The sequence below is a fragment of the Peromyscus californicus genome, unplaced genomic scaffold (assembly GCF_007827085.1).
Source record: "Peromyscus californicus insignis strain IS unplaced genomic scaffold, ASM782708v3 Scaffold_8__1_contigs__length_139910024, whole genome shotgun sequence".
Classification (NCBI taxonomy): domain Eukaryota; kingdom Metazoa; phylum Chordata; class Mammalia; order Rodentia; family Cricetidae; genus Peromyscus; species Peromyscus californicus.
In genome coordinates, this window is record NW_026294606.1 from 87451711 (window position 1) to 87479071 (window position 27361).

At 51.3% G+C, this 27361-nt stretch overlaps 1 protein-coding gene and 1 long non-coding RNA gene across 4 annotated transcripts; both read right to left on the reverse strand.

Annotated features, from left to right (window-relative positions):
• Positions 1-993: 993 nt before the first annotated feature.
• On the reverse strand, positions 994-18682 carry Cpne7 (copine 7). Of its 3 annotated transcripts, none has more exons than XM_052728068.1 (15): positions 18367-18682; positions 16265-16447; positions 12577-12651; positions 12300-12374; positions 11456-11539; positions 10731-10820; positions 10378-10476; positions 9686-9772; positions 9338-9397; positions 8409-8542; positions 7598-7652; positions 7059-7110; positions 6858-6991; positions 2233-2328; positions 994-1621 (listed from the first exon to the last, which is right to left on the reverse strand). In XM_052728068.1, exons 1-15 carry the CDS (start codon positions 18532-18534, stop codon positions 1484-1486), a joined length of 1530 nt encoding a protein of 509 aa, XP_052584028.1. In that variant the 5' UTR covers positions 18535-18682; the 3' UTR covers positions 994-1483. The 3 variants fall into 3 exon arrangements, with proteins under 3 accessions (XP_052584028.1, XP_052584026.1, XP_052584027.1); XM_052728066.1 differs by having other exon boundaries at positions 2233-2469; positions 18367-18680; XM_052728067.1 differs by lacking the exon at positions 10731-10820 and having other exon boundaries at positions 2233-2469.
• LOC128103564 (uncharacterized) lies at positions 3066-6851 on the reverse strand. Its single transcript, XR_008215708.1, has 2 exons — positions 3641-6851; positions 3066-3460 (listed from the first exon to the last, which is right to left on the reverse strand). It is a non-coding gene; the product is annotated as an uncharacterized LOC128103564 (long non-coding RNA).
• Positions 18683-27361: the final 8679 nt, after the last annotated feature.

Below are 27361 nucleotides of genomic sequence, written 5' to 3' on the forward strand. Positions count from 1 at the left end.
CCAAAAACCAAATGGCACACACTTCAATGTAGCAAAAAGGGTGAAAACAGGAACTTTGCAAAGCAAGGATGCCCTGACCCTGCCGTCATCGTGTCTGACGCAGGCAAGTCCCTCCACTGGTCTGAGCCTTGATTTCTTTGTGAAGTGAGAGCCTGGGACACGCTTCTGGACCAGGTTCCTCAAATGTTGACAGAAACTCAGCTCCTTCTTGCTTTGTGGTATGAGAGCTGATGCTTCTCTGAAAGGACCAATTCTTGGAAGGACTGTTCCTTCCTCATCTCTCTGGCCAGCAGCTGTCCAAAGCCCACTACACTGATTCTCCTACATGCATAAACCACGCCCCTTCTCCACCACCTGCTGCTGCTAGGATCCCAGGCCCCTTGGCTTCACCAAAGAAGAACTCAGGCAAGATTTCTAGGAACTGGTGGGCTCTTGCACTGTGGGGACTGGGTCTGACTTGGGATGACACCCTGGGCCCACAGCCTCTCACCTTGCTGGGGCTCTACCTCCCCATATATCCATGGATAGTATATTCTTCTGGTGTCCTTTCTGTCCCCAAAGAGACCAAAAATCCACCGGCCTTTCCGGAATCGTAGCCAGGTTACCATGGTGATGCCTATTATCTGGGCTTAACGGGAGATGAATCAGTAGCTAAAAATAACCCCAGAGTGGATAGATAGATTGATAGGTGGGTGGGTCTGATTCAGGATTGGGACAATTTGTTTTTCTCAGATAAGATAATTGAGAGGAAATCTCAATTAGAAATCCACCCCCACTCAGACAGGTGGAAGCTGCCCTCAGCCGACAGCTTGTGGCACATGGTGAATCCTGAGTGCCAGCCAAAGTCACTCAGGTCTGCTGACACATTAGCAGATATTGGCTGAGGGGACCTAAAGACCAGGCCCAAAATCCTTACTGTTGTGGGTGACCTGATGAGCCTGGTTCTAGGGACATTCACACCAGATCCCCTGAAGCAAGAAAGGCACAAGGATGTGAGGATAAAGGGATACTTTATTAGATCCAAAACCACCTCCCACAGACCCTGCAGGCCCCAGGGTCTCAGGTATGGGCACAGGTGGGAGTGATGCCAGACAGGACAGAGAAACCTATGGGACTGTGTGCCTAGGCCGAGGTGTCCTCAAGGGTTGGGGTGCTGCCTCTCCCCACAGAATCAAATGACACCACCCCTTCACCCAGGGAGGCACTCCGCAGCTGAGCTGTCAGGCCCCCTCCAGTTCTCTCAGCATACCCTGCTCCATGCCTGTTGGGTGCAGAGGAGGTGCAGGCATGGGGGAGCTGCTGATTTCTGTCACTCCATGAGGCCTGGATTTCTTCATCTCAGGGAGTAGGCCACCGGCCCAGACCAGCAGAACACAGGAGTAGGGCTGGGGCCTGGGCTAGGTGATAAGCTTCTGAGGGTCTCTGGGGGTTCAGGAGGTGCTGCAGATGGACATGTGGCTCAGGGCCCCCTCGCCTGGCATCCTCATGGTGCTGAGCTGGGACCAGCCCCTCCAGTTTGGGCACCAAGGCTGCGTGGAGGCAGTTCCTTGTGACTGTAATACTCAACCACCTGCTTGGGCACCTCGGCCAACACACACTTGGCCAGTGCTGCAGGAGACGCCTGGATACAGAGACAAGATGGTTACATCTGAGGGCCTTCTATATCCTCATTCCCCTATCTGGGTCATAGTCCCAGGACTCAAATCTACTTAAGGGACATGTGACTTGGCAGTCAGCTGAGCTTCTCCTAAAGACACAGACTGAAAATGCAGCCACCAAGCCCCTACACTGTAATAGAAATAGCTGATGGAGGTGCCCACTCTGTCCGCGGCACGTCTGTGCTGGGATCCCCACCCAGCACAACAGGAAATGGCACGCGCTGAAGGTAAAGTGGGGCCAGGTATCAACCCTCATGAACTCGCAGTGTGCATGTGTGAGAGAATCCATGTGATGTGTTTACTGTGGAGTGACCATGGGGAGCTGTGTGCCATGTCCACAGGAAACCCCCCCCCACACACACACACTCTCTGTGTCGTAGATATTAGGGTCAGAAGCTCACTGCTCAGGCTGGAGAAAAAAGACTGACTAGGGAACCATCCCTCGGGGCTGCTCTTTGGCTGGACACACACAGAATGGGGCCACATTCTGAGCAGGAAAGCCACGTATGCATGGAGCAGTGGGTATCACCCCCAGGGCCCAACCCTCAGTGCCACTCCCCTCCCAGGCACTTACGTTCTTGAGTTCACGGAAGGGCACAAACTGGACGATGTCACGGAGTGCGGGCTCACCGCGTGGGGAACGCAGGACTCCATCATCCCCATCTAGGATCTGCATATCAGTGAAGTCAGCGTTGCCCACCCCAACGATGATGACGGACATGGGCAGATGGGAGGCGCGTACAATGGCCTCTCGCGTGTCTGACATGTCAGTTACCACACCATCCGTGAGGATTAGGAGTATGTAGTATTGCTGGAGGCATAGGGAAGAAGTGGGGGTGCTAGTCTCTGGGTCCTCCCAAGCCGCACACGTCACATCCAGCTCCAGCCCCCACCAGGAGGAGCCCCTACTGTGTGTAGCTCTGCAGCGCCCAGGCTTTTCTAAAACTGTTTTTGCTGAAGCACAACACAATACTTATCACACTCCTAAAGGTAAATTCCGATCGGCCACTATGCGGGGTAAAGCTCAGTGCTCTACCCATCATTGCCAAGTGGCCAGTGACTCCGAGAGGGGCACTGAGAATCTACTTTACAGACAAGGCCACCAAAGCAGGGCTTGACACCAGAGGAGGACTCTTGGGTGGAGAGGGCTCCAACACCCTGATACCAGGGTGCCCTGTCCATGCTTCAAGAATGACAAGAGGTGGACTTGTTTCAAATACAAGTCCATTCTCTTTGTCAAGAATACTACACCCAGCCAGGTGGGATGGTACAGGCCTTTAATCCCAGTGCTAGGGAAGCAGAGGCGAGCTGATCTCTGAATTCCAGGCCAGCCGGGAATACATATAGAGACCCTGTCTTAAAAAACAAACAACAGCCAGGCCTATACAGAGAAACCCTGTCTCAAAAAACCAACCAACCAACCAACAAACAGACCCCACAATCATTTTCGTAAAAACTTGGACAACAGAGCTGGAAAGATGGCTCAGAACCTGGGTTTGATTCTCAGCACCCACATGGGAGCTCACAACCATCTATAACTCCAGTTCCAGCAGATCCTACACCCTTCTTCTAGCCTCTGTGGGCACACAATGCACAGACATACATGCAGACAGAACACTCATACACATACAATAAACATCACAAAAATTGTTTAAATACTTGGACAGTTGGGGTTAGAGAGATGGTTCAGGGGTTAAGAGCACAGGCTACTCTTCCAGAGGACATGGATTCATTCCCAGCATTCCTATAGGGGTTCACAACCATCTGTAAATCCAGTTTCAGAGAATCTGATGCCCTCTGACCTCTGTTTTTTGTTTTTTGTTTTGGTTTTTCAAGACAGGGTTTCTCTGTGTAACTTTGCGCCTTTCCTGGAACTCACTTGGTAGACCAGGCTGGTCTCGAACTCACAGAGATCCACCTGCCTCTGCCTCCCGAGTGCTGGGATTAAAGGCGTGCGCCACCACCGCCCGGCGCCCTCTGACCTCTGTAGGCACCAGGCACACACTTGGAGTACAGACTTGCATATAGGCAAAATCCACACATATAAAGTTTAAAAAAATAGAAGCTATAAAAAAAAAAAACTATGTTAGGCAGCTGGATCTCTGAGTTCAAGACCAGTCTGGTCTACAGAGTGAGTTCCAAGACAGCTAGGGCTACACAGAGAAATCCTGTCTCAAAAAAATGAGAGAGAGAGAGAGAGAGAGAGAGAGAGAGAGAGAGAGAGAGAGAGAGAGAGAGAGAGGGAGGGACTACATGTGGGGGTGGTGGCTCACACTTGTAATTCTAGCACTCAAGAGGCTGAGGCAGGGAAGCTGCTGCAAGTTCAAGGCTAGCCTGGACTACATAGTGAGTTCCAGGCCAGCCTGGGTTATAGAGTGAAGACCTGTCTCAAATGAACAGACAAAACAATCCCCACTAAAAACAAAACAAAACTTTCCTAGGCTGGCCACAGTGAAGTTTCTGCCCACTCTGCAAAAACTGGGCTCAATGCCCCAACACCTAACACAAATGAATTTCCTGGAGGTGACGCTCATGCTGTGGTCGTAAGAGGGGGAACTCGGTGCACAGAAGAGGGTGTCCCTATATGCTGATGTCCGAGAAATAGAGTTGCAATCTGCTGTGAAAGAATTCACCAGAAATTAGCCAGCACTGTGGCACACACTTGAATCTCAGCACTCAGGAGGCAGAGGCCAGGGGATTGCTGCAAGTTTGAGGCCAGCCTGGTCTCCATAGAAAGTTTTAGGCTAGCCAGGGCTACATAGCAATATTTGTCTCAACGATTAAACAAACAAACACAAAATAAACCTGACTGTGATTTCAGCACTTGGGAGACTGAGGTAGCAGAACTGTAATTTTATGGTCAGCCTGGACTAAACAGCAAGGTTTTGTCTCAAGCACGCATGTGTGTGCACACACGTACACACATGAAATGCGTGTGTGAATAGAGCTGGCATTTCTAAAAGCACCATTCAGTATTTAACAGCATAAATTAAAACACATAAGCAAGCAGGTATAGAGTTTCCCTGTGAAGTTAAGAAGAAGAAAAAAGGCTGAAACTCAGGGTATTTGCAAAATGTGTGAATGTCCTCAAAACTTTCATTGGTTAGCAACCTCACCAACACCTCCACCCTTTAATGCAGTTCCTCGTGCTGTGGTGACCCCCAACCATAAATTTTTTGTTGCTATTTCATAACTGTAATTTTGCTACTCTTATGAATCATAATGTAAATATCTTGTTTTCCGATGGTCTTAGGAAACCCCTGTGAGAGGGTTACTTCACCCCAAAGAGGTCGTGACCCACATGTTGAGAACCACTATCTCAGCTGGCCAGTTAAAATAGTCATAATCATACATTTTTCAGCTGTGTGTATTTTGTCACAACAAAATAGCTAAACCAAATTTTTACAAAACACAAGCCAAATGAAGCAGAGCACCTGTGCCATAAAGGGGCTCTGGAAAAGGGTGTAACAGAGTGGTGTTGTGACTTTCCTCTAAGTCCGAAATTAACTCAAGAGTGAAAATGTTTAAATTCAGGCAAGAGACAGACGGGGCGTTTGTTGAGCAGGAGATGGATCTATGGGAGTCATTTTGTGATTGCTTACTTTTAAAATAAAAAAAATAGATTATCGCTGTATGTGATGCACATGTGGAAGCCAGGGGTCAACTCCTCTGGCTTGCCCCCGCCCCCCCACCACCATGTGTGGATTCTGGGGACCAGGCTCAGTTCAGCAGACTTGCATGGCAAGTCCCACTTCGAAATTTCCTTACTTTTAGAAAACATTATGAGACCTCAGCTCTTTCAGTTGTTGTTGCTGTTTTGTTTTGGCTTGGTTTGGTTTTCCCATACAGGGTTTCTCTGTGTAGCCTTGGCCGGCCTGGAACTCACTTTGTAAACCAGGCTGGCTTGTAATTTACAGACATCCACCTGCCTCTGCCTCCTGAGTGCTGGGATTAAAGGCGTGCACCACCACTAACTGGCTTGAGACTTCAACTTTTAGAAAAGTTTTTTTTCCAAGGAAAACAAAAAGCATAAAAGTTATTGCAAAAGAAGGGGAACCCTGGTCAGAAGACATACTGGCCAGGTTCACCACATCCAGTCTGGACAGCACCTGACTAGAACCCTGGATGATAGATACCTGTTGGAGCCCCTCCTTCCTGGAGCAGAGAGGAAGCCTGAATTTCAGCCCAGGAGAGGCTCCACTGCCTGTAGTGTGCCACATCCCTACCCAAAGATTAGGCTTCTGGCCTCTGCACCCTCCCCCAGCCCAGAATGCAGTTGGGCAGCAGGACTACTCATGACCAGAGTATGGGGGTCCAAGGCAGAGTCTGCAGAGGTCAAGATGGATAGGAACATGGAAAAGTGAGGAAGATCCCGAGTTAGACCACACCTGGGAAGGATCTGGAGACAGGTAAGAATGTGGACCTGGAAGGATTAAATAGCAGGAGGAGCTGCCTTCTTTGCCCTGCCAGACAGGTGATATACAGAGGACCCACGCTGCAGATACTGGAAATGTGGATATTTAAGGAGGAAGGTGATATTAGGCTACAGCCTCTCCAACGGTTCAGAAGGACACTTAGAACATACACAGAAGGGATGGGGGCAGGAGGGGGTGGGAAGGAGGAGAGGATAAAAGGGACCAGGAAGGGGGAGGGAGAAGGGAAGGAAGAGAGGGACAAACTGGTAAATACTATGACCAAGTGGAGGACCAGAAGTCATGCACTAGTCTGGTCCCTTGCAAATATGACGTTCTTTTCCAAAGTAAAAAATCAAAAGGAAGCAGTAGGCCAACCGAGTCTCAGCAACACACACAGGGCTACGAAGCAGAATATAATCCTAAGGAAAATGCTACAGATGCACACTGAGGATGCCTCAACAGTTATCTAATTCCTGCCGTCTGGTGCAAGGGGACAGGAGGCAGGGGAAACTGAGGTAAACCAGTGTCTGTTCCTGACAGCTGAGGGCTGACTTTGAAGTGATTCATTCAGTCCTCTGCCCAAAATAAAAACTGACTGCCTGGAGCTTTGAGAGAGCCACAGCTAGCAAGCTGAGCTTGTCCCTCATCCAGCCCCACACTGCTTAGCTGCCTTTGCACTGGACTGTACCCAAATAACTGCTTCCCTGGCTCTTAGCCACTACTACACACACAGTTAACTGGTGCCACAGCTGGATGCATGCAGCCCCTGTCCTCAGTCACCTACAGAGGCCTCCCCTGTGCGCTCCTCAGCTGCTGCCATGCGGGCCACCTTGGAGATGATGGGTGCCACGTTGGTGGGGCCATAGAGCTGGACCTTAGGCAGGCAGTTCTGGTAAGCTTCCACCACGCCCTGGATTCCTGTAGGGGATAGAGGAGTGAGCCTGGCCCAATACACCGCTACACCAAACCCACCACCAGCTCCTACCTTCACATTCATCATCCTCAGGGTTGAAATTGATGGCAAAGTCATGGGACACCTAGGTGGGGACAAGAGTCAGCCAGGACCTTCCCAGAACCCACTTATTCCCACTTACTGGGAGAAGAATGGTTTGTAGCTCTTGGGGCCCGTGTAAGAAGATCTCCATAGAGAGAGGAAGCCAAGAAGGAGGCAGACAGATAGACTAATGTTGGGCAATTACTTTGGCACCTGGACCCAACAATAACTACATATTCTAAGGTACATTAACCAATAAATCCCCTCTCCTGCCACATTTTTATACGTAAGCAGTATTGAATTGTCACCAAGTCTCTCTGATAGGAGCATGGGTGGTGCCCATAGATCCATCAGTCATCTCTCTGGACCATTGGCCAGAGTCTCCCCTCCCTCCACCCCCATCCCAAAAGGGAACGGTGGCAACCAGGGTTCTTATATCCAGGACACTCCTGCCTGGGGAGGTGAAGGCACTAGAGGCCTAGGCAGATGCACGGGAGTAGGGATAGGGCCCAAGCCCAGGACCCTCCTACCTCATACTTGGGAGGGATCCGGGCTCCAAATCCCAAAGCAGAAAATCGCTTGTCACTGGAAAAGAGGTGGAGTTGATAACTCCAGGAGCCTGGCCCCCAAAAGCGAGTCAAGGTAGACACTGGACAGAGACTAGGAGGCCTGGGCCTTGCTGGATCAGGAATAGGGGTCATAGGCATGCCACATCGGGGAAACAGAGGCACTGAGCTGAAAACCATCATGAGCACAGGCAGGAAGTGGTAGAATTGACAGTAAAGGGATGGAAACTGCTCCTGGGTTCTTCCCTCCAGGCCTGTAGACCCTGCTTAGGGGGCTTTCTGGCCTGAGGTGGTATCTCCTGAAGGGAACCAACTCTGCCCTACTATATTCCTCTGCTCTCCCCACAGAGAGGGAGGGATCTATGGGCAGGGGGCTCTGGGTGGGGATCTGGGCCATGGTGAGGATCTCAGAGCCCCAGCCCCCTGGGTTTGCACTTAGCCTCTGCCTAGCTAGTCACCTCAACTTCTGTGAGTGTGTTTTCTGCTCTATAAAACGATTTCCAATCAATCCCCAGGTTGTGTCACAGTGAAGCGGTGTGTGGCCATGTTAGAGACGTAACACATCACCCCCATCCCCTGAAGGTTCTGTACCCACTGCCGGGGTCACTTGAGATGGCTGTCTGGTGGGTATACTGTCTGTCTCCACAGGGTTGCTGCGAAGATGTTCCCACTCTTGCTGGAGCTGACCTCTCTGGCACATCATGTGTCAATCACAGCACCACTTCAGAAAAGCCCCCAAGCCCAACTCGGCCCAGAGAGATGGGTGAGGCCGCACCTGTCATAGTCCTGGCAGACCTCGCCCACGGCCACCAGTGCCCTGAGGTACTCGTTGGGCTGGTAAGGGTTGATGTGGTGGAGGGAGCAGCTGTTCCTTGGGTCACCATTGGAGGCTGTGAAGTCAATGGCTACCTGCAAGAGCCAGGATGGTGAGCTTCAGTGTGCGCCTGCACTGGACAGGCAGAGGGTACCCAAGCCCAGCTTGTTGTCAAGAGCCTAGCATCTTAGTTTCCCCAGCTCTTTGCAAACTTGACTGTTCACTGGAATGACTCACTATCCCCCAGGACATGAGGGGGCTACCCAGACCCTGAAAACTGTAAGTATCACTCTTGGAATCCCAGGATGACATTGACCCTATCCTCTGGGAGAATCTCTGAGCTAAATTCCACTCAGAGGGACAAGGCCCATGCAAACACTCTCTCTTCCCAACTACTACTCTCTTAGCCTAGTCCCCTCTGCGCCTTCCACCTCGTCATCCTCAAGGCCACTTTGGGTGTGGCTCTGTTCAGCAGCCCAGCATAGCTGTACATAAACACAGGGTCTGTGATGGCCTCCCCTAGACCTTCTGTCCAGACTACTTCTGTCTGTGATCTGCCCAAGGCTAAGCCAGCTGAACTCTGCAGCCCTTGTTAGCCAAGTGCTCACTCCTGTTTCCTCTTTAAGGCTGTTTGTTTTTCTCCTGTCCCTGTGATTTTGCAGAAGGTACGCCCTGGATGCTGCCATGGGACAGTGACCCAGGGCTGGTCCTGAACTCCCGCATCCTATTCCTGGTCGACATAAAGGGAAAGACACAGGGAAATGTGGATGAAAAACGAACAGTGCCCAGGAACCTGCCACTCTCTGTACATGGACTGGGGTCCAGGGGCTTGACAGAAGTCCTGCCCTGTTGGCTGAGGGCAGTATGGAGGGCAGGACCCATGGACTCACCGTGCAGTGGATCTGGCAGCCACCCATGATGTAATCCAGGAAGGAGTGGACCCTGTGGAGCTTCCAGGCAATGCCATTGGCAAAACCACTCATGGCCCTTCATCCCACCCTACTCCACCCAGGCCTGTGTCAGTGGGGGAGGGAGCCTACTGGGCATCTCTCCCCAAGGCACTATAATCTGTGGGGGCATCTTCCTCCTCCCTCCTCCTTCCCAGGTATTTCAAGATCCCACAGTGAAGCCCACCAGTCCTCAGAACTGTATCTTTGAGAACCACCTGACAATGTGGAGAAGCTAATCCCACCAACTCATCCCCCTAGGGGCTCCGGGCAACGCTGAGGCTCACTCACCTTCAGGTCTGTCAGGACCACCACCCCAGAATTCTTGTAATTGCGCTTCTTCTGTTTGTACTTGGCATTCACACAGTCCCACTGGGCCTGGGACAGAGACAGGGACAGGCAGAAACTCCACCCAGAGCAGCAGTATCCCAGGCCCCTCCCACAGAGGGGCCAGGAGCCCCTGGAAGTCCCAGCGCTGCTGGCGACCTCACACTCTCCACAAGACTATCTCCAACAGTGAGTACAAGGCCAATGCTGCCCATGGGGGTCAGGGATGGCCTCTGTGGGGACATACCCATTCCACAAGGGAAGCATTCAAGCACACAAAGGAACAGAGAGGAGCCATGTAGATGAGACTGTGAGCAAGGAAGGGGCCCGGGTTAGACCCTGCACACACTGCAGCCTCGGCACCATGGTCAGCCCATAGAGCTTCCTGAGGGACACCAGGGCCCAGGAAGGAGCCCAAGGCAACTCTCCCGCCATACCCACCCAGCTTCAGAGGCTAGGTCGGTCCCGGGAAGGGTGCCTCTCCCGCCTTGACACACAAATGGACATGGTTGCTTACATGGCCACTTGCTCGCAGGCCCCTGTTCTAGTCACGGGGTGGGCGTCACTGCTCTCTGTCACCCTCACATCTTCTCAGCCTCCCAGAGACCCACTGGACCGAGTCAGAACCTGCGGCCCGAGGTGGGCCAGCAACTCACCTGCTCCTCCTCAAAGGCCTTCTGCATCTCTGTGAAGGTGGTGGTGAACTCGCCAATGAAGTCATGCTTCCCTCGAGAGTCATAGTCCCAGACCAGGCACTGGGGAGCCAGGCCTCTCAGTGGACCATTCCTCAGAGGACCTGCGGCCCTTCCAGCCCCGGCCAGGCTCTCGTTCATCACTCCCCTTCCCCGGGCTCCCCTTATCCGCAAATCCTAACTCTCCAAGGCCTTAGTGGCTCTGGAAGAACGGGACACCTGCCCATGGGTCCTGGCCCTGACCCTATGGCTATGTCCCTACTCCCCCACCCCCACCCTGACCTCACTTCCTGTTCTGTCTCCTGCTCCATCCCCACCTTCAGAGGCCGAGTCTCCTCGCAGCTGCAGAGGGAATTCAGTGACAACTTGAAGGGTTCCCACACTGGGTTAAGGTTATTCTTCACTACCTGTGGGCCAGAAAAGGCTGACTTGGGTGGGAACCCCAAGGGAGCTAGGGTCCAGGGAGCCATGGGCTCCTTAGGTCATGGGTCCCTTAGCCAGGGTACAGGGTTCTCAGCTGCCAAGGGCCACTTGAGTGGCAGCCTGTACCCAGCCCCATGGAGACTATGGGTACCAGGAGACTAGGTTCATTTCAGGCTCCAAACAGGACTGGGTGTAGCCAAGACCTTCCCGCTCTCCACTCGCTCCACCCCTGACCCTAATAGCTTCAGCCTCACTCCAGCCCCCCGGGTTGTTTTCTCCTTAAATAGATTCTCTTCACTCAAATTAATTTGTCTCAAAAGGAAACTCTCTCCCTGCTGTAACTAAACTCCTGTTTCCCGGCAGGAGGAAGCAGGTATGCCTAAAAATAGGAACGGTAACAACAAAGCTGCCACGCTAAATTTGGGCGGACAGAGAGCCAAGTCCACCCAGCTGTTCCATCCATCGAAAGAGAGTCAAGGGTCTTGGAGGTAAAGACTCCACAGCCACAGGGTTGGAGTATCCCTCTGTCCCCTCTCTGAGAGGATGGATGCTGGACCCTTTTCCGATCACTTCACTGGACCCCTGAAGGCCCTCTGTTATCAGGCAGTGGGTTCCTCACCTCTGTCCTGTACACCAGCTGCTCACTCCCGTCATCGTTGACCCGATACAGCTCTAGGAAGGGGTCCGACTTGCTGAAGAGGTCCTGGAGCATCAGAGGCTGTGCTGGCAAGGGGGCTAGCCAGCTCTGGGCTGGAGGACGGCTCCATCCCTTACGGCTGGATGCTGGCTTCAGCCCCTGCAGTCGGTGTTCCATCCCTTCCCCACAGACTCACTCTCCCCAGGCATAAAATAAGTTGCAAACATTCCCTGAGAGCCCACAGTGAGAAGAGCTCACCATGTGGAGCCTTCACTGGCTTCTGAAGTGCCCACGGTGACCCCAGGTGTGTTTCCAAGCCCTTGCCCTGCTATCCCTCACTCCTGCTGCCTGGAGTCTAACTGGCTGTTCACACCCCACCCACCCACTCTTGATTGTCTTGGCTTAAATGTCTCAAAGGGGACAGATACCTACCTATTCAGGGTCAGTCCCCACCCCATGCGAAGAACCTATGAACCAGGCTCTGTCCTCCCTCCCCATCATGACACATGTACCCTGCCAGAGGTAGCTTGGTGACCACATGCCACGCGCGGTGCAGAACAGTGCTTTCTACCCATAGAGCAGAGTGTATGTGTACGTGGTGGGAGGGTGACAGCGATGACAGCGATGACTGTAAAGTGTAACAGTTAGCAGTGAACACAGTGACTAGGCCGAGACTGTGACAGCAGCATGCCAAGGACGCCACACACAGCCACCACGTCACTTGTTTCTGAAGCTTAGAGGCCAGTGCTGAGCAGGAACCCGGTTTTCACAAGGAGCCAGCCTGCAGGAGGCTCAGAGCCCCACATGCAGTGGATCCCAGCCTCACCTTGTCGTCCAGCTTCCTGGCTTGGAAGGAGAGCTCCACATAGCCGTTGTTCCCAGAGATGTCCTCGGCTATCACCTGAGTGTGTCACATGGGGTCTGTGGGCTCCAGGCCTCCGCTCTCATCCTCTCGCCTCAGCTGCCACTGGCCCTGAGGGGGCTCTGGTCTCTCCTAGCAGCTCCACAGCTACAGTCCATCTGAGGCCTCCCTACTTACCTCCTCCCAGGACACCCCTCCCCCAAGCCACCTGGGAAGGGAAGACCTCGGCTCTGGGGCTCACCGTGATGGTGGATTTGCCAGCGTTTCTGCCGAATCTCAACAGCAATGGGCGCGTCATTTTCTTCTGGGCCACAATCTGGAAACCAAGGAAGTCAGCGGGGAGAAGGGAGGAAGAGGATGTTCCTCGGCCTCCCTAGGATCCTATCTCAGCTCTCACTGGATCCCCACCATCCCCTGGTCTCCGGCGGCCTTCCTGCTGCTGCCAGAATGTACTACTTGACATCTGTGCGCCATTTCTGATTTCCACCACTCCTGGGCCAACCTATCACCTGCCTGTGGGGCACACACATCCCACAGTTGGCAGATGTGCAGGGCACCAGAAGCAGATTCATTAGGACATCAACCCTCAGTCAGGACCTCACTGTTCAGCTGTCCTTCCTTATTCTACTCTTCAGCTTGGGAATGAAAACCCTCGTAGGGTGGCTGGTTGAATTGCTCTGAGCCCCACCCTGGATCCCTACTGTCCCAAACAAGTCAGGGTGACCCTGGGGTGGTGGAAGAAGCACACTTGACTTTTCTGCAAGGCACATAGAGAGGGCCATTCAGATGTGAGCCCCAGTGCTCAGTTCCTAGAGAATTCATCTCCCAGCTTGACCTCCCCTCCTCACCTGTCCCACTGGGTAGATAGCTCACCCATGGAGCAATGCACCCCTAACTTAAGGAAGGAGATGACTTCACATAGCCCAGGCTGCACACAGCATATCACCTGGCCAGCGGGGAACAGAGTCTAAGAGGCAAGATTGAGTAAACCCTCTTGGGCAGCATGCCCTGGTCTAAATAACAACCTTTACATCTCCCTGGAGAAATCAGTGGTTCTGTGTGTGAAGGCCCAAGATGGTTCTGTTTACAGGGGAGCTATCACCTTGACTTTCAGGGGTGCCGTCTGCTTCACATTTGCTACTGGTTGGTTGGTGGACACCAGGGGATGATGGTAGAAAGAGCTAGAGATTGTGGTACCTGACAAGTAGCCAAGCTGAATTCAATGCAGACAGCACACAAAGATGTGTTTAAGTATAGAATCTGTATGTGTCCATCTGCATGTGGCCACGTACGTCTATATATGTTCCTGTAGCTCAGTCCTGCCTGGGCTGTGGTGCATGTGTGTGACGGTATCTATGACCGTGCCATCTTCCGTAGGACCCTGGAAGGAATTGTGCCCCATTCCATCTCAGTCTTTGCTGTGTAAAACAGGGATGGCAAAAGGATCTGAAGAGAATGAGCCCTGACCAGGCAGTGACAGGGATGAGTCACCACATGATGCTGGAATGGAGGATCAGGCACCCAGAGCATGCCGTGTGGTTAACACACAGGAAACTCAAGAACAGAAACAGCCAGGGGACTGGCAGGAAAGGGCAGCCTCAGGGTGACAGAAACGGTCATCTAGTCAGTAGAGAGTCACATGAAACCGTCCATCTCAGTGTCCTCATTTTGTTGTCTATAGACTACTCCTGAATGTAAAGGACATCCTGTGGCCGGTTGGGAAGGGTGGAGCACACAGCCCGGTGCATATGCACAGTAACTAGTAGCAGAAAGCGCTTGTCACATGGGCAGCAGAAGAGAAAAGTTAAGGATAGCGGCTCCAGGCTGCCGGCAGAGTCCCCCAGGCAGGACACCCTCACGCACTACTCCCCTCAACCCCGGCTGCAAGGAAAAATATGGAGACCTCCCCTTCCCTTGTGTGGAGTAGAACCCAGAACCTCAAATGTTAGTTGCAAACATTGCCACTGAGCTGTGCATCAGGCTTGGGTGCCGATGTGGAAAGACTCCTGAAGAGAAAAAAAACCAGGTTGCAGAACAGTGTGTAGGGTGAGTGTGGTTTGGGGAGTCAGGGGTAAGGAAGGAGGGAGGGAGGGAGGAAGGAAAGGAAATGGGGCGAGAAAAAGATTTTTAAGAAGGGATCTTTAGCCAAGGCTGATGGGGAATTGGTGGTAATCCTCCTTCCTCAGCCTGCTGCGGGCTGGGATTAGAGGTGAGAGACACTACAGCTGTGGTTTCCTTTCTTTCCTTCTCCTTTCTTTTTTTCTTGTGTTGAGACAAGATCTCAAATAGCTCAGACTGGTCTCATTTGACATATGTCTGAGGATGGCCTTGAACTCCTGGCCTCCTGCCTTCAGTTCCCAAATGTTGGAATCACAGGCATGTACTACCTACCATACCTGGTTTGTGGGAGGGAGTGGATGTGTGTGCGTGTATGTGTGGGTGTGCACAGTGCCTCTCACCGAACCTGGAGCTAGATGGCTGGCCAACAAGCTCCAGTGACTTTCCTGCCTCCTTCCCTCAAAGCTGGAGACTTGCACCCGGGCCCTCGTGTTTGTGCGACAAGAGCTCTTACCAGGTGAGGTATTTTCCCAGGCGCTCTCTCTCTCTCTCTCTCTCTCTCTCTCTCTCTCTCTCTCTCTCTCTCTCGACAGTCTCATGTAATCTAAGTTGGTTTCAAATTCACCACATAGCTGAAGATGACCTTAATTTTTTTTTTTTTTTGAGACAGGATCTCTTTATATAGCCTTGGCTAGAACTCACTATGTAGATCAGGCGGGGTTTGAACTCACTATCTGCTTCTACCTCCTGAGTGCTGGGATTAAAAATTTGCACCACCATGCCTGGCAACCTTAACCTTCTGATTCTTTCGCCTCTACTTCTTTTTATGTGGTGTTGGGGACATCAAACCCGGGGCTTTGTGCACGCTAGGCAAGCACTCTATCAAGTGAGGTACGTTCCCACCTAGCTATTTTTAAAGAAAAAAAATGTATGTTTATTCACTCATGTGAGAACACTTCTCTGAAATGGGTACAAAGACCTGGTGGCAGGGCTGGGCAGGGGCTGGAGGGAGACATGCCAGAGCAGGCCTACTGGAAACAGGAGCATATAACCCAGTTCAAAAAATATTAAAACTGGTATGGTGCTGCATGCCTGCAATTTCAGTGATTGAGAAATAGAAACAAGAGGATCAGAAATTCAGTGTCATCCTTGGCAACACGGGGTGTTCTGGGCCCACCTGAGCTATATGACATCCTGTTTTTACACACACACACACACACACACACACACACACACACACACACACACACACGTATACACATTCCTAAAAAAAATAGACAAACACAACTTCTGGGAGAGATGGCTTAGCAGTTGAGAATACTGCTGCTCTTGCAGAGGATCCAGGTTTGACTCCCAGCACCCACAGAGACTCACAACTGTCTGTAACTCTGCTTCCAGAGGCTCTGACACCCTCTTCTGTTCTCCAAAAACACAGGAGGGACATGGTACACAGACGCAGCTGCACGCAAAACACCCATACACACAAAATAAATAACTTGTTAAAAATTGATAAGGGGCCAGGGTTGGTAGCACACGCATTTAATGCCAGCGCTTGGGAGGCAGAAACAGGTGGATCGCTGAGTCTCAGGAGCAGCCAGGGCTACAAAATAAGACTGTCTAAAACAAACAACACAACTAAGAAAAGGTGGGCGTGCTGGTGCACGCCTATAACAGCAGGACTCAGGAGGCTGAGGCAGGAGGATCTCAGCTTCAAAGACAGCCTGGGCTGTCTCAAACAAACAAATGCTTTTAAAAGAAGTGGAGATGGGCAGGGGCCAGATGCTCATCCCAGCAGAATCCGTGAGTTGAGGGCATCACTGGCCCCAGAAGCTCTTCCTACCCTCCTCCCTTCCAAGGTAATGGGTACTCACTTGCCCCAAGGTACACTCCATGCCCCCTAGAAAGTCATCATCCTGGCAACTCAGCCCACTAGGCCCGTGGGTGTCATACACCTCAAACCGTAGCTTCTGCACCTCCTCGAAGTAATAGTCGACAGTGAAGACCTTGGAGAACACGGGATGCAGGCTGCTCTTTACCACCTCGGTTCTGTCCACCTGCAACGAGCCGTCACAAGCTACACTTTCTCTGTATCCTCTCATCTCATGCCCACCACTGCCTGCCTATCCCCACATTACAGATGATAAAACTGAGGCTTAGAGACCAGCAGGGTTCTGCCCAAGGACCCAGATGTCAGGAACAGAATTACATTCCATAGCCGGGCGGTGGTGGCGCACGCCTTTAATCCCAGCACTCGGGAGGCAGAGCCAGGCGGATCTCTGTGAGTTCGAGGCCAGCCTGGACTACCAAGTGAGTTCCAGGAAAGGCGCAAAGCTACACAGAGAAACCCTGTCTCGAAAAACAAAACAAAACAAAAAAAAGAATTACATTCCAGCCTTGGGCAGGGCAAGCCCAGTGTGGAGACCTTTACCCAGCACTCAGCTGAATGGCAAGGAGATATCCCTGCTGGAGGGACCTGTGTTCACCAGCCTCTCCCACTGAGTTCAACACCATCCTCTAGAACATATACTAATGAAAAGCTTTAGCTAATAAACTATCAAATCCCCTCACCATAGAGGCTTCTACCTACAAAAAAAATGGGTCTGCATGGGCCCTTTCCAGAAATCTATGCACCAGGCAGCAATCGGACCAAGCAACAAAATGTTATGGGAAGACCTGGACCACAAGATGGTCCTTAAACAGCCTGGAGTAGCAGAAGCCCCCCAGGACCTTCTAGGCATTTAAACACATGGTTTGGGGCAGGCCCTTCGTCTTCAAGGTCAGTGAACCACAAGATTTCTCAGCCCCAGAGCCTAAGAAATAAATGACCTGAGATGTCAGAGTGAATATGCAGAGCAGGTGTTAAGTGAGGTACCACCCCATATGTCTCCCCCTTCACTGCCTGGATCCTCTGCATGCCCTAGGTTCCCGGGCTAGCCTGACTATAATCACAGGGTCTGTCTAACACCTCTTTCCTGGCTCTTCTCCCCTGTTTCCTGCACATGACTGCCACAGCCAAGGGGTGCCCTGGAGCTGCTGTTGGGGGGAGCACTCATGCTTGGCTAGGGACTCAGGCTCAAGTCTTCTATGCCTGTTAGGCCTTCCAGCTAAGGTGTGCCCCTGTTTCTCACTCCTGAGATGAAGCCAGTACCCCATGGAAGATGGTGACTGAGAATTGGGTTTTGTACAGCACAGAACATGGGCAATATCCCTGACACTGGCCCAGAACTAAGATCTGAGGGCTAATGAAAGCTAGTGAGTACAGCAAAGTGCACTTCTCTGAAGATGCTGGCTAACCTGGGTTGATGGATGTCCAGCTGAAAAACCCCATGCTGGAGGCAGGCACTCAGATCTGGGTCAGCAGTGGGCATTAAGGAGCGGGGAGGGGCTTGCTGTCCTCAACCGTAGCCACATGCAAATAATTTGCGATTTCGCCTACCCAGTGAGGAGACTGGTGACAGGCTGGGCAGTCCTCTTGCCAGGGCGACTTGAAGCTGAACGATGGAGTCGCTGTCCAGCCCTGCCCAGCTCCATTCTACCCAACCAGCGAGGTCTAGCTAGCAGCCCTAACGCCACTGGCCACCCTACTTCAGGTGCCTCTGCTTCATGAGTGAGAAGCTCATAGTCATGGCAGCCAACGGAGGAGGACCCTGTGACCTTAGACAGCCCCTACACTTGCCTTAGGCATTTTCCTCCCATTCCTGAGCCGCACTCCCTCCTGAGCTCATTAGTGTAGCCTGGGCGCTTCACGCTAGCGCTACAGTCCCAGCCTGAGCCCCTCAGCTGCACTTCTGGGCACTTTCCACCAAGGTCCCTTTCAGCCGCTGCTCCCTTGCTGCCCCGCCCTTCTCATAGCAGGTGGACACCTCCTCTTTTGCCCTAGTAGCCCCAGATTCAGGACATCCTTGCCGGCATCCCAAATCTCAACTCACACTTAGCTCTTCAGGTCCCAGCTCCAGGACGCTGGCTGCCCTACCTGTAGCCACTGGCCCTGTGCCTGCTGCAGCAGCACCACGCTGGGGTCGGACTTGGTCAGCGGGTCCCGGTCCAGCAGGTGCCGACAGCTCAGCCGCAGCTCCACCTTCGAGGCGCAGGGTGCAGGCACCACCCCCGGGGCCACCGCGCGCTCCGAGTCCCCGCTCATGCTTCAGGCTCCGCACTCGAACCGGTGGGCGCCAGAGAAATGGTGGCTGGGCCAGGCGTGGCCGCGCTCCCCCGCACGCCCGCCGGGCGCGGGCACACGTGTCTCGGGCGGCCGCCACAGCGCGGGGGCTGTAGGGCGGCGATGCGGCGGGGAAGGGATGGAGGGGACCGCGAAGGGGCGGGGCCGGGGTGGGGCCACAGGAGAAAAGCGCAGGGACTAAGCAAGGAGCAGATAGCCGGAGAGCCGTCCGTTGGAGCTGGGTTTCGATCCCCGCACTGGAGCTGAGAGATAGGGGTCTGGGTTTGCAAGCAAGCTCTGGGATTGTGGTGTCTCTGTAGGGTTCATTCGGTGCTGGAGGCTCGGCACTACTGGAACCTAGGCACCGGGTTTGCGTCCAGACAGCCTCTGAGAGAGGCACAACCCACCCCAGGGTCGCACCAAAGCTCTGCGCCCCTCTTAGGATTGTCACCTGAATCATGAGCAACTTAGTGGGAGCTCACTGTTTGCACGGTGCAAGCGGGGCGCAAGAAGGGTGTCCCTGTCTCTCAGAATTTGTAGGCCCAAGGTAGGCAAGGAGAGTTCTTGCCAATCTCTGGTCTATGGCTGAGGGTCAGAGAGGGACTAGGAATGTTCTCTCCCAGCCACTCTTACCTGACAGTCCACAACCAACCCCCAGGTGGAAGGGAAGCATCATTACCCCTCCCTCTCATACCCTCTCCTCCCCAGGGAAAGGCATTCGGAAGAGGAGGTGCTGACGGACGACAGAAATTACCTCCCAGCCCATTCTCTTTGCCAATTTCTGCCTAAATATAGGGCCGAGACCTGACCAAAAGTCATGGAGGTAAGAGGGTAAGGGAGACCATGAAACTGAGGTGAAGACCGAAGGAGATCCGCGGCGCAGGGCAGGGTGGGCGTGCTGTAGGAGTGGAGTGGGGCATGTTAAACATCAACAAACAGGACTCCAGAAGATTCTGGGGTCAAAAAGGGTGTCAATACCAAGACAGGGATATATAGGGTGGTGGGAGGCGGGTGTGAGAGAGAGCACCAGTAGCCTCCGGTGAGATATGGTGGGGACAGTATCTCCTCCACTAGCTTGGCACCCCAGACAGAGCCATCCCACTAGGCAAGGGTCTTCTTGTGGCTCAGTATATGGGGCTCTAGCACCTAACCTCCACCTCCTGAGGCTGCAGAAAGATGCCTGGAAGCTTGCCTCAAGCTTGCCTCCCAAGCTGCCCTCTATCATCCTTCTCCAAGGCTGGCCCCAGGCAGTACTCTTCCCTCTGTTGAATCCAGCCTAGGCGGCTCTGGACCTCTCAGCCCTGCATCTTCCAGGACTGGGAGACCCCATGTTTAGCCTACCAATTGCTTGTGGGATAGTGGTAGTGGCTTTCTGTTCACAGGGACCTGTGGTCCTACCAGAGTCTGGTTCCCTGGGATTCCACCATTCTGGGTCAGACAGACCCTCAAACTCTTAGCCTCTCAGCATTGAACATGAGCAAAAAGAATGGGAGATCCAAGCAAAGGAACACGCTCCAAGTAGATACCCAGACCTCTCAAAGGACCAGCAGTGCCAGCAGAACCTCTGGTCTCTCTAACAGGATTTGAGGGGCACTGGCCCTTGGGAAGTTCTCAGGTCCCCAGCAAGACTTGTTGCCTTGACATCACTGAGTGTCCACCTCTTTGTTCAGGAAGCTGCTCTACAGTTCCTCCAACACTGAGGTCTACACTGTCTAAGCAGACTGCTGGACAGCACTAATCTGTGGACGTGTCCAACCACCCCATTTTAACGGAAGAGGCATCAAGGAGTTTAGCATAATGCGATGGTTCAGTGCAGGCCAACAACAAGCCTAACAACATCCTGGACCCCACATGGTAGAAGGAGAGAACTGATCTCTATGTGTACATGCACACACAGACACACACAGACACACACAGACACATGGACACACACAGAAGGGGGGATGAATTTACAAAGAGAAAGTTCATTTAAAAAAGGTGGAGTCAGCCGGGTAGTGGTGGCATACACCTTCAACCCCAGCACCTGGAAGGCAGAGGCAGGAGGATCTCTGTAAGTCTGAGGCTAGCCTGGTCTACATAGTGAGTCCCAGGACAGTCAAGACTACATAAGACCTTGTCTCAAAACAAACAAGCAAACAGAAAAGGTTCAAGGGGCTGGAGAAATGGCTCAACAGTTAAAAGCACATACTGCTCTTACGAGGGACCTGAGTGCAGTTCCAAACACCCATGTCAGGTGGATCATAACCACCTGTTACTCCATCCAGGTGAAAGGACCAAGCAGATGCCATAACAGGCTGCTCAGTCTTCTCTCAGAGATCAGGCCTCAATTTCAGTTTCCTGAGGCTTGAGCAAGCAGTTTCTGGAAGGGCCATGAACAAAAGACTGCTCAAAGTTTAGCCAGATGTTTACTTTCTGGGGCCCCTCACCAACTTAGAGTTATGTGCAGTACGTGCTTGACCAGCCAGCCCCCATGGTGGCTCAAGGACAAAGCCTGGGACTTGTGCTGGACTGCCCCCAAAGTAATAAATTGTAACCACCAACCAGTAAATTCAAAGGTTACATACCCTCACCCAATTAAAAGAGAACAGAGATAAAGATAAACCAATCCGAGTTGCACCCGTGCAAAACTCCCCCAACCCCCCTGAAGGGCTTGTGGATTTTGCCTTTAAAAAGCTAGCCACACAAAGAAAAAGCAAGTTCCTCCTGGCCTCACGACTACGAGTGAGTGCTTTGGATCGAGCTTCCCTGTCCGCGGCTTGTAAACAAACAGAAATAAACCATGCTAATTGCATTCTGAACCTAAGGTCTGTGGTGGTTTGTCTTTGGGGTCCCAATCTGGGCATAACACAGGTATCTGATGCCTCTGGCCTTCTCGGGCACCAGCACTCACGTGCATATACCCACACAGAGACACAGATACATACACATAATTAAAAATACAGTAAGGCCGGGCGGTGGTGGCGCACGCCTTTAATCCCAGCACTCGGGAGGCAGAGCCAGGTGGATCTCTGTGAGTTCGAGGCCAGCCTGGGCTACCAAGCGAGTCCCAGGAAAGGCGCAAAGCTACACAGAGAAACCCTGTCTCGAAAAACGGAAAAAAAAAAAAAAAAAAATACAGTAAGTGAGCTGGGCGGTGGTGGTGCACGCCTTTAATCCCAGCACTTGGGAGGCAGAGCTAGGCGGATCTCTGTGAGTTCGAGGCCAGCCTGGTCTACAGCTCGAGATCCAGGAAAGGCGCAAAGCTACACAGAGAAACCCTGTCTTGAAAAACCAAAAAAAAAAAAAAAATACAATAAGTGTTGGGTGGCGGTGGCACACACCTTTAATCTCAGCACTCGGGAGGCAGAGCCAGGCAGGTCTCTGTGAGTTTGAGGTCAGTCTGATCTACAGAGGGAGATTCAGGACAGGCACCAAAACTACACAGAGAAACCCTGTTTCAGAAAAAAAAAATAATACAATAAGCTTGAAAAACCAATAAAGTGTTCAGGAACTGGTTCAAAGTCACCTGCCTGTCTGAGGGGTTCAGGACTTCACCCTGAGTCTGGTTCAACATTTCCATCACAAAAGCATAGCTCTAGGGCAAGTGACAGATGGTCATTCAGAGAAAGAAAAGAAGACTCAAGGAGCTTGGCAGCTGGAATCTCAGACCAAAGGTTTTAATCAACCTCCTGGAAGCTGGCTTGGTGTTTGCTGGCTCCTGGTGGCCCTGACTGCACTAATAGACAGACAGAAATTACGGGGGACTAGCTGGTGTCCCTGCAGCCTGGTCAACCTGATGCTTGGGCCAGGTCCCCCCCCCCCCCCCCCCCCCCCCCGCCCAGTCCAATAGCCTAAGGGCCAGGAAGGGGGAGGCAAGCCCCACCTCCCAGCTCTAGGTAGCAATGAATTCCTTCTGTTCCCAGCTTCTGCTGCCTCGGGTTTTTCTGCTAGCCAGACACAGGAAATGAGATCTCCCATCAAGTATATTTTGATATTACCATACAGGAAATAACACATGTCAGTGCTGAAATGTTAAAATACTGATAAGTGAGCAAAAAAAAAAAAGTTAAATTGAGCACCCAGACAAAAACACCATTATCATTTTATGTTTATCCCTCCAGCTTTTTAAATGCAAAAACGTTTTTCATTAATTGAAGGGTTTTGTTTGTTTGGTTGGTTTTTATAAAGGAAGTTTTTGTTTTCTTTTTTATTTTGTTTTGTTTTATGAGACAGACACTCTCCATGTAGTCTTGGCCTCCCAAGTGCTGGAATTAAATGTACAAACCACCATGCCTGAGGTCTTTCTCTTTCTTTTCTTTCTTTCTTTCTTTCTTTCTTTCTTTCTTTCTTTCTGAGGGTTTTCTTTTTTAAGAGATTTTAAATTTTTATGTGTGTTTGCCTGCTTGTATATATGCATGTGCACCATTTATGTCCAGTGTCCTTGGAGACCAGAAGAGTATATTGGATCCCCTAGAACTGGAGTTACTAATGGTTGTGAGCCACCATGTGGGTGCTGGGGACTGAACCCAGGTCCTCTGCAAGAGAAGCAAGTGCTGTTGGGGGCTGAAGGAATGGCTCCGGAGTTAAGAACTCTTCTAGAGGACTCACAACTGTCTGTAACTGCACTCCCAGGAGATTGGATGCTCTCTTCCGGCCTCCTACGTAGCGTACAAACACACATGCTTGAGAAGCACCTATACACATAAAATAAAGTCTAAAAATTAAGTAAAATCATTTGTTTCCTTTTAACTCAGATATAGTTGCAAAAACTGTAGGAAACAATATAACAGAACATATGTTTTATGTCTTTATTTTATGTACATGAGTATTTAGCCTGTATACATGTGCCGTCAATGTATGCCTGCTGCCCTTGGAGGCCAGGAGAGGGTGCCAGATATCATGGACCAAGTTACAGGCTGTTAGTTCAAACCACAGCCATGTTGGTTCTGGGAACCAAACACAGGTCCTCTGCAAGAGCAATGATGCTCTTAACTACTGAGCCCTCTCTCCAAACTACTTATGCGATTTTTTTTTCAGTGTTTTAGGTAGGTATCAGTAATACTATTTATTTTATTATTTTTGTTTTTGTTTTTGAGAATTCCATGCATGAGCTGGGTGGTGGTGGTGCACACCTTTAGTCCTAGCTCTTGGGAGGGAGGGACAAGTGGATCTCTGAGTTCAAGGCTAGCCTGGTCTACAGGGTAAGTTCCAGGACAACCAGGGCTACACAGAGAAACCTGTCTTGAAAAAAGAACAAGGAAAAGAAAAGAAAGAAAAAAAACACAGAGAGGGAGAATTTCATACATGAGTGCTGTACTTACATCCCTCCCTTTCATACATGAGTGCTGTACTTACATCCCTCCCATCCCTCCCTCTCCCCCTCCAATTTCTCCTGTGTCCCCCTACTCTCCCTCAAATCCACAACCTCTTCTTTAATTTAATTTAATTTTTTTTGGTTTTCCAAGACAGGATTTTACTATATAGCCTTGGTTGTTCTGGAACTCACTCTGTAGACCAGGCTGGCCTTGAACTCACAAAGATCCACCTGCCTTCTCAGTGGTGGGATTAAAGGAGTGTACCACCACTGCCAGGTTTTCTTTATTTATTATTGTCACACACACACACACACACACACACACACACACACACACACACACACATTTATATGCATATATACATACACACACAGCCTGCTGAGTCCATTTAGTGTTGCTTGTATGTATATGTGTTTAGGGCTGACTGCTATCTGGGGTCTTGTCCCTGGAGAAAACTGGTACACTCCACACTGGCATGTCAACTGGTGTTGTCACTGTGCATATCTTGTCTGGGTGACAATGTTGTATCTCCCTGTCATATGTAGGGGACATTATCTCACAGCAGATGTCCTGTTCTCTGACTGTTACAATCTCTCTGCCTGCCACTCCATGATGTTTCCTTCACCTGTAATGCTCCCCACAATATCCAAAGACTCACAGAAACCCAGGGCCAGGCATGGGAAGCCTCCCTTGGAGCTGTTACTCAGAGCATTGCCCTCGGTTGCCTCCCAGAACTCAGAGGTAAGACCCTATTGCTGACGTCACCAGATCCTTCAGACACTGGCCTTGGAGGAATGGAGCAGGACGGACCTGGAAGATTCCTCTCTGAGGACTAGCTCTCATAGTACTCAAAGGTGCTACGCAAGTGCCAACTAAAAAAAAAAAAAAAAAAGCAATCAATAGTTTCCCCTAGCAATAAACTCTGTTAACCATAACAGTGACCAACACTGAAAAATGTCCCTAGGGGTACAGTAGTAACACTTATATTTTGTGGGTAACCAGCAGCCATTTGATGGTACTTAGCCTTAGCTCACTCAGTAGGACGCAATTCATGTCTGGTACTGTAAAACCAGAGAATTCTCTATGGCTGATGAGGTCAGGCACCCTGGAGATGAAACTTCATCTGCCACTTTCCTAAACTAGTATAATTTCTAACTGCATCTAAATTCTTACCCTTGTACCCACAGATGGTGTAGCTCTCACCATTACCAAAGATGCTTCTTTTCTTTCTTAATTAATTTATTTTTATTTTATATGCATTGGTGTCTTGCCTGCATGTATGTCTGTGTGAGAGTGTCAGATCTTGGAGTTACAGACAATTGTGAGCTGCCATGTGGGTGCTGGGAATTGAACCTGGGTCCTCTGGAAGAGCAGTCAGTGTTCTTAACCACTGCGCCATCTTTCCAGCCCCCACCCCTCTTTGTTAATAGTAGAGGCTACTAAAGGAATCCACAACTGATCAAAATACAGAGAAAAATAAAACGGAAATTACATCTGTTATTGATGGAGTCTGGTCCTTCTCTGAGAGATGTGCCAGCAGCAACTCACACTCATTTTCTGACTGGTCCCTCCTGCCCCAGGGGACTGATGCACACTGACAGAAACTGTTGAGAGCTGGATATCCTGTGTTTCCCAGCAGTGACACAATCCATTCTGCTGATCAGGGAGGGCTCCATGGTGCTGGAGCTCACACAGCAGGAGGTAATTGACACCCCACCTGGATTCCACCAAACAGCTCAGAACCCATACTTTTGCCTTCTTTGACCTACAGAATCCCCAAATGTGTCTTAACAGCCTTATTGCCCACTACCCAGGCTACCCAGGCCTAACCAGAAGGGACACCTGCTATGGATAGGGGACCAGTCGTTATGTTCTCTGTGGAGTTGGTTCCAGTGTCAGGAACCTTCCTGAGCCAGAACCAGCTCCTGGGTCTCTCGAATGAGAACCCTCTGTACCCAGACCCAGACTCTAGCATCCCAGGGACACATGTCTCTGACCTCTGACTTCATTCTGTCTTCTTTTGTCTCCCAGTTTCACATACTCACAAGACAGCTGGAGTCCCAGCTTCGCCAAGCCTCAGAAGTCACAAGGCCTTGGAAGGTCAAATGCACCTAATCAGCAAGGTCTCGAGTTATCCGAGGGGCCGGTGACCAGCAGAGTCAGAAGCAGCCATCAGCTCCTGACCTCGCCGAGGGTCCACCTGGATGTGTTCTCGGGTGGCAGCCACAGGCTTGTGTCACTCAGCACCTGTTTCTTCTGAGGTTTGTTCTAGGAGCCGAGGGCATTCTCTGCAAAATACCCTTCTCTTACGTGGCATTCCCAGGGTCCCCCATTCCACTGATAACTTGGCACATTCGTGGACTCACACAAGTACACGAACTAAGGCAGTCACTATTTTCTGAGTCCTTGAACTCACGCACAGGGCAGGGTGGGGTCCAGAGTAAGTGTTACAAACAGCAGAAAGGACATGGTTTCACACAGTGACCATGAAGGGACCCAGGAGTAGGGTTAGGAAAAGGACAGGGCTGTTTACTGAGTTTATTTGTCTGCAGACTGCTGTGGTGAGCAGAGGGGTTAAGGCCGTTATGAGACAAACAAGATCTCACTCACATTTTAGGCTCTGCCGTGCGGAGAAGAAACTACAGACATATTGCTTCGCTACTGATTGCACCAGAACACAGCAGCCACACAACGCTTACTATCTCTTTTGTTGTTCCTGTGCAAGAAGAACCCTGGCTTGAGGTCCCGGGGCAGACCTCTGTCACCCTGAGATGCAGTGGGAGAGGTCTGCTTCCCACTGCTCTGGTGGCCGCTTCCCTAGGCATGTAATCTAAGATGAAAGGGGAGGCTCAGGGAGGGGCAGAGGTTAAGGTAGAAGAGGAGGAAAAGGACAGAGGAGGGAGAAGACTTGAGAGAGAAGAGGAAGGAGAGAGAGGGTAGAGGAGGGAAGGAGAGAGGGAGAAGGAGAGGAGGAGGAAGGGAAGGAGCCCCAGAGAGCAGCCAGTCAGTGCTATGTTCCACCAGAAGCCACATGGCAGGACTGCTCTGCAGGGGGGCCACTCACCAAGCTAAGACTGTTGGGCAAAAGCAAGGAGACCAGGAGAGACTGGTGCTGAGGTGGCACTGGAAGTGGCGGGCAGGAACAGAGTCCATGGGGCTGCGCACTCAGGTGGGCTCCAGGTAACAGACATGCTGATTTTAGTCTCTCTTGACTTATCTGGAGCTTTGATGATATTCTTAGCAAGCGCTGTCCTGGAGTGATGTCTGGATGTTTCTCTCCTCTCTTTTGGGTCCTTTTCATCAATAACCTAGTTTTTCCTCCTCTTCACAGACTTTTGTGGTGGAATGTTTTTACATGAACCCATTTCAGGACAGACAGAAGCAATTTCTAGGATTTGGAATGCAGTGTTGCCCATGTTACACCCTTCACTTTGCCACTAAATAGACATTTTTTTTTTTTTTTAAATTTGAGACAAAGTCTCACTACATAGCCGTGGCTGGCCTGGTACTCACTA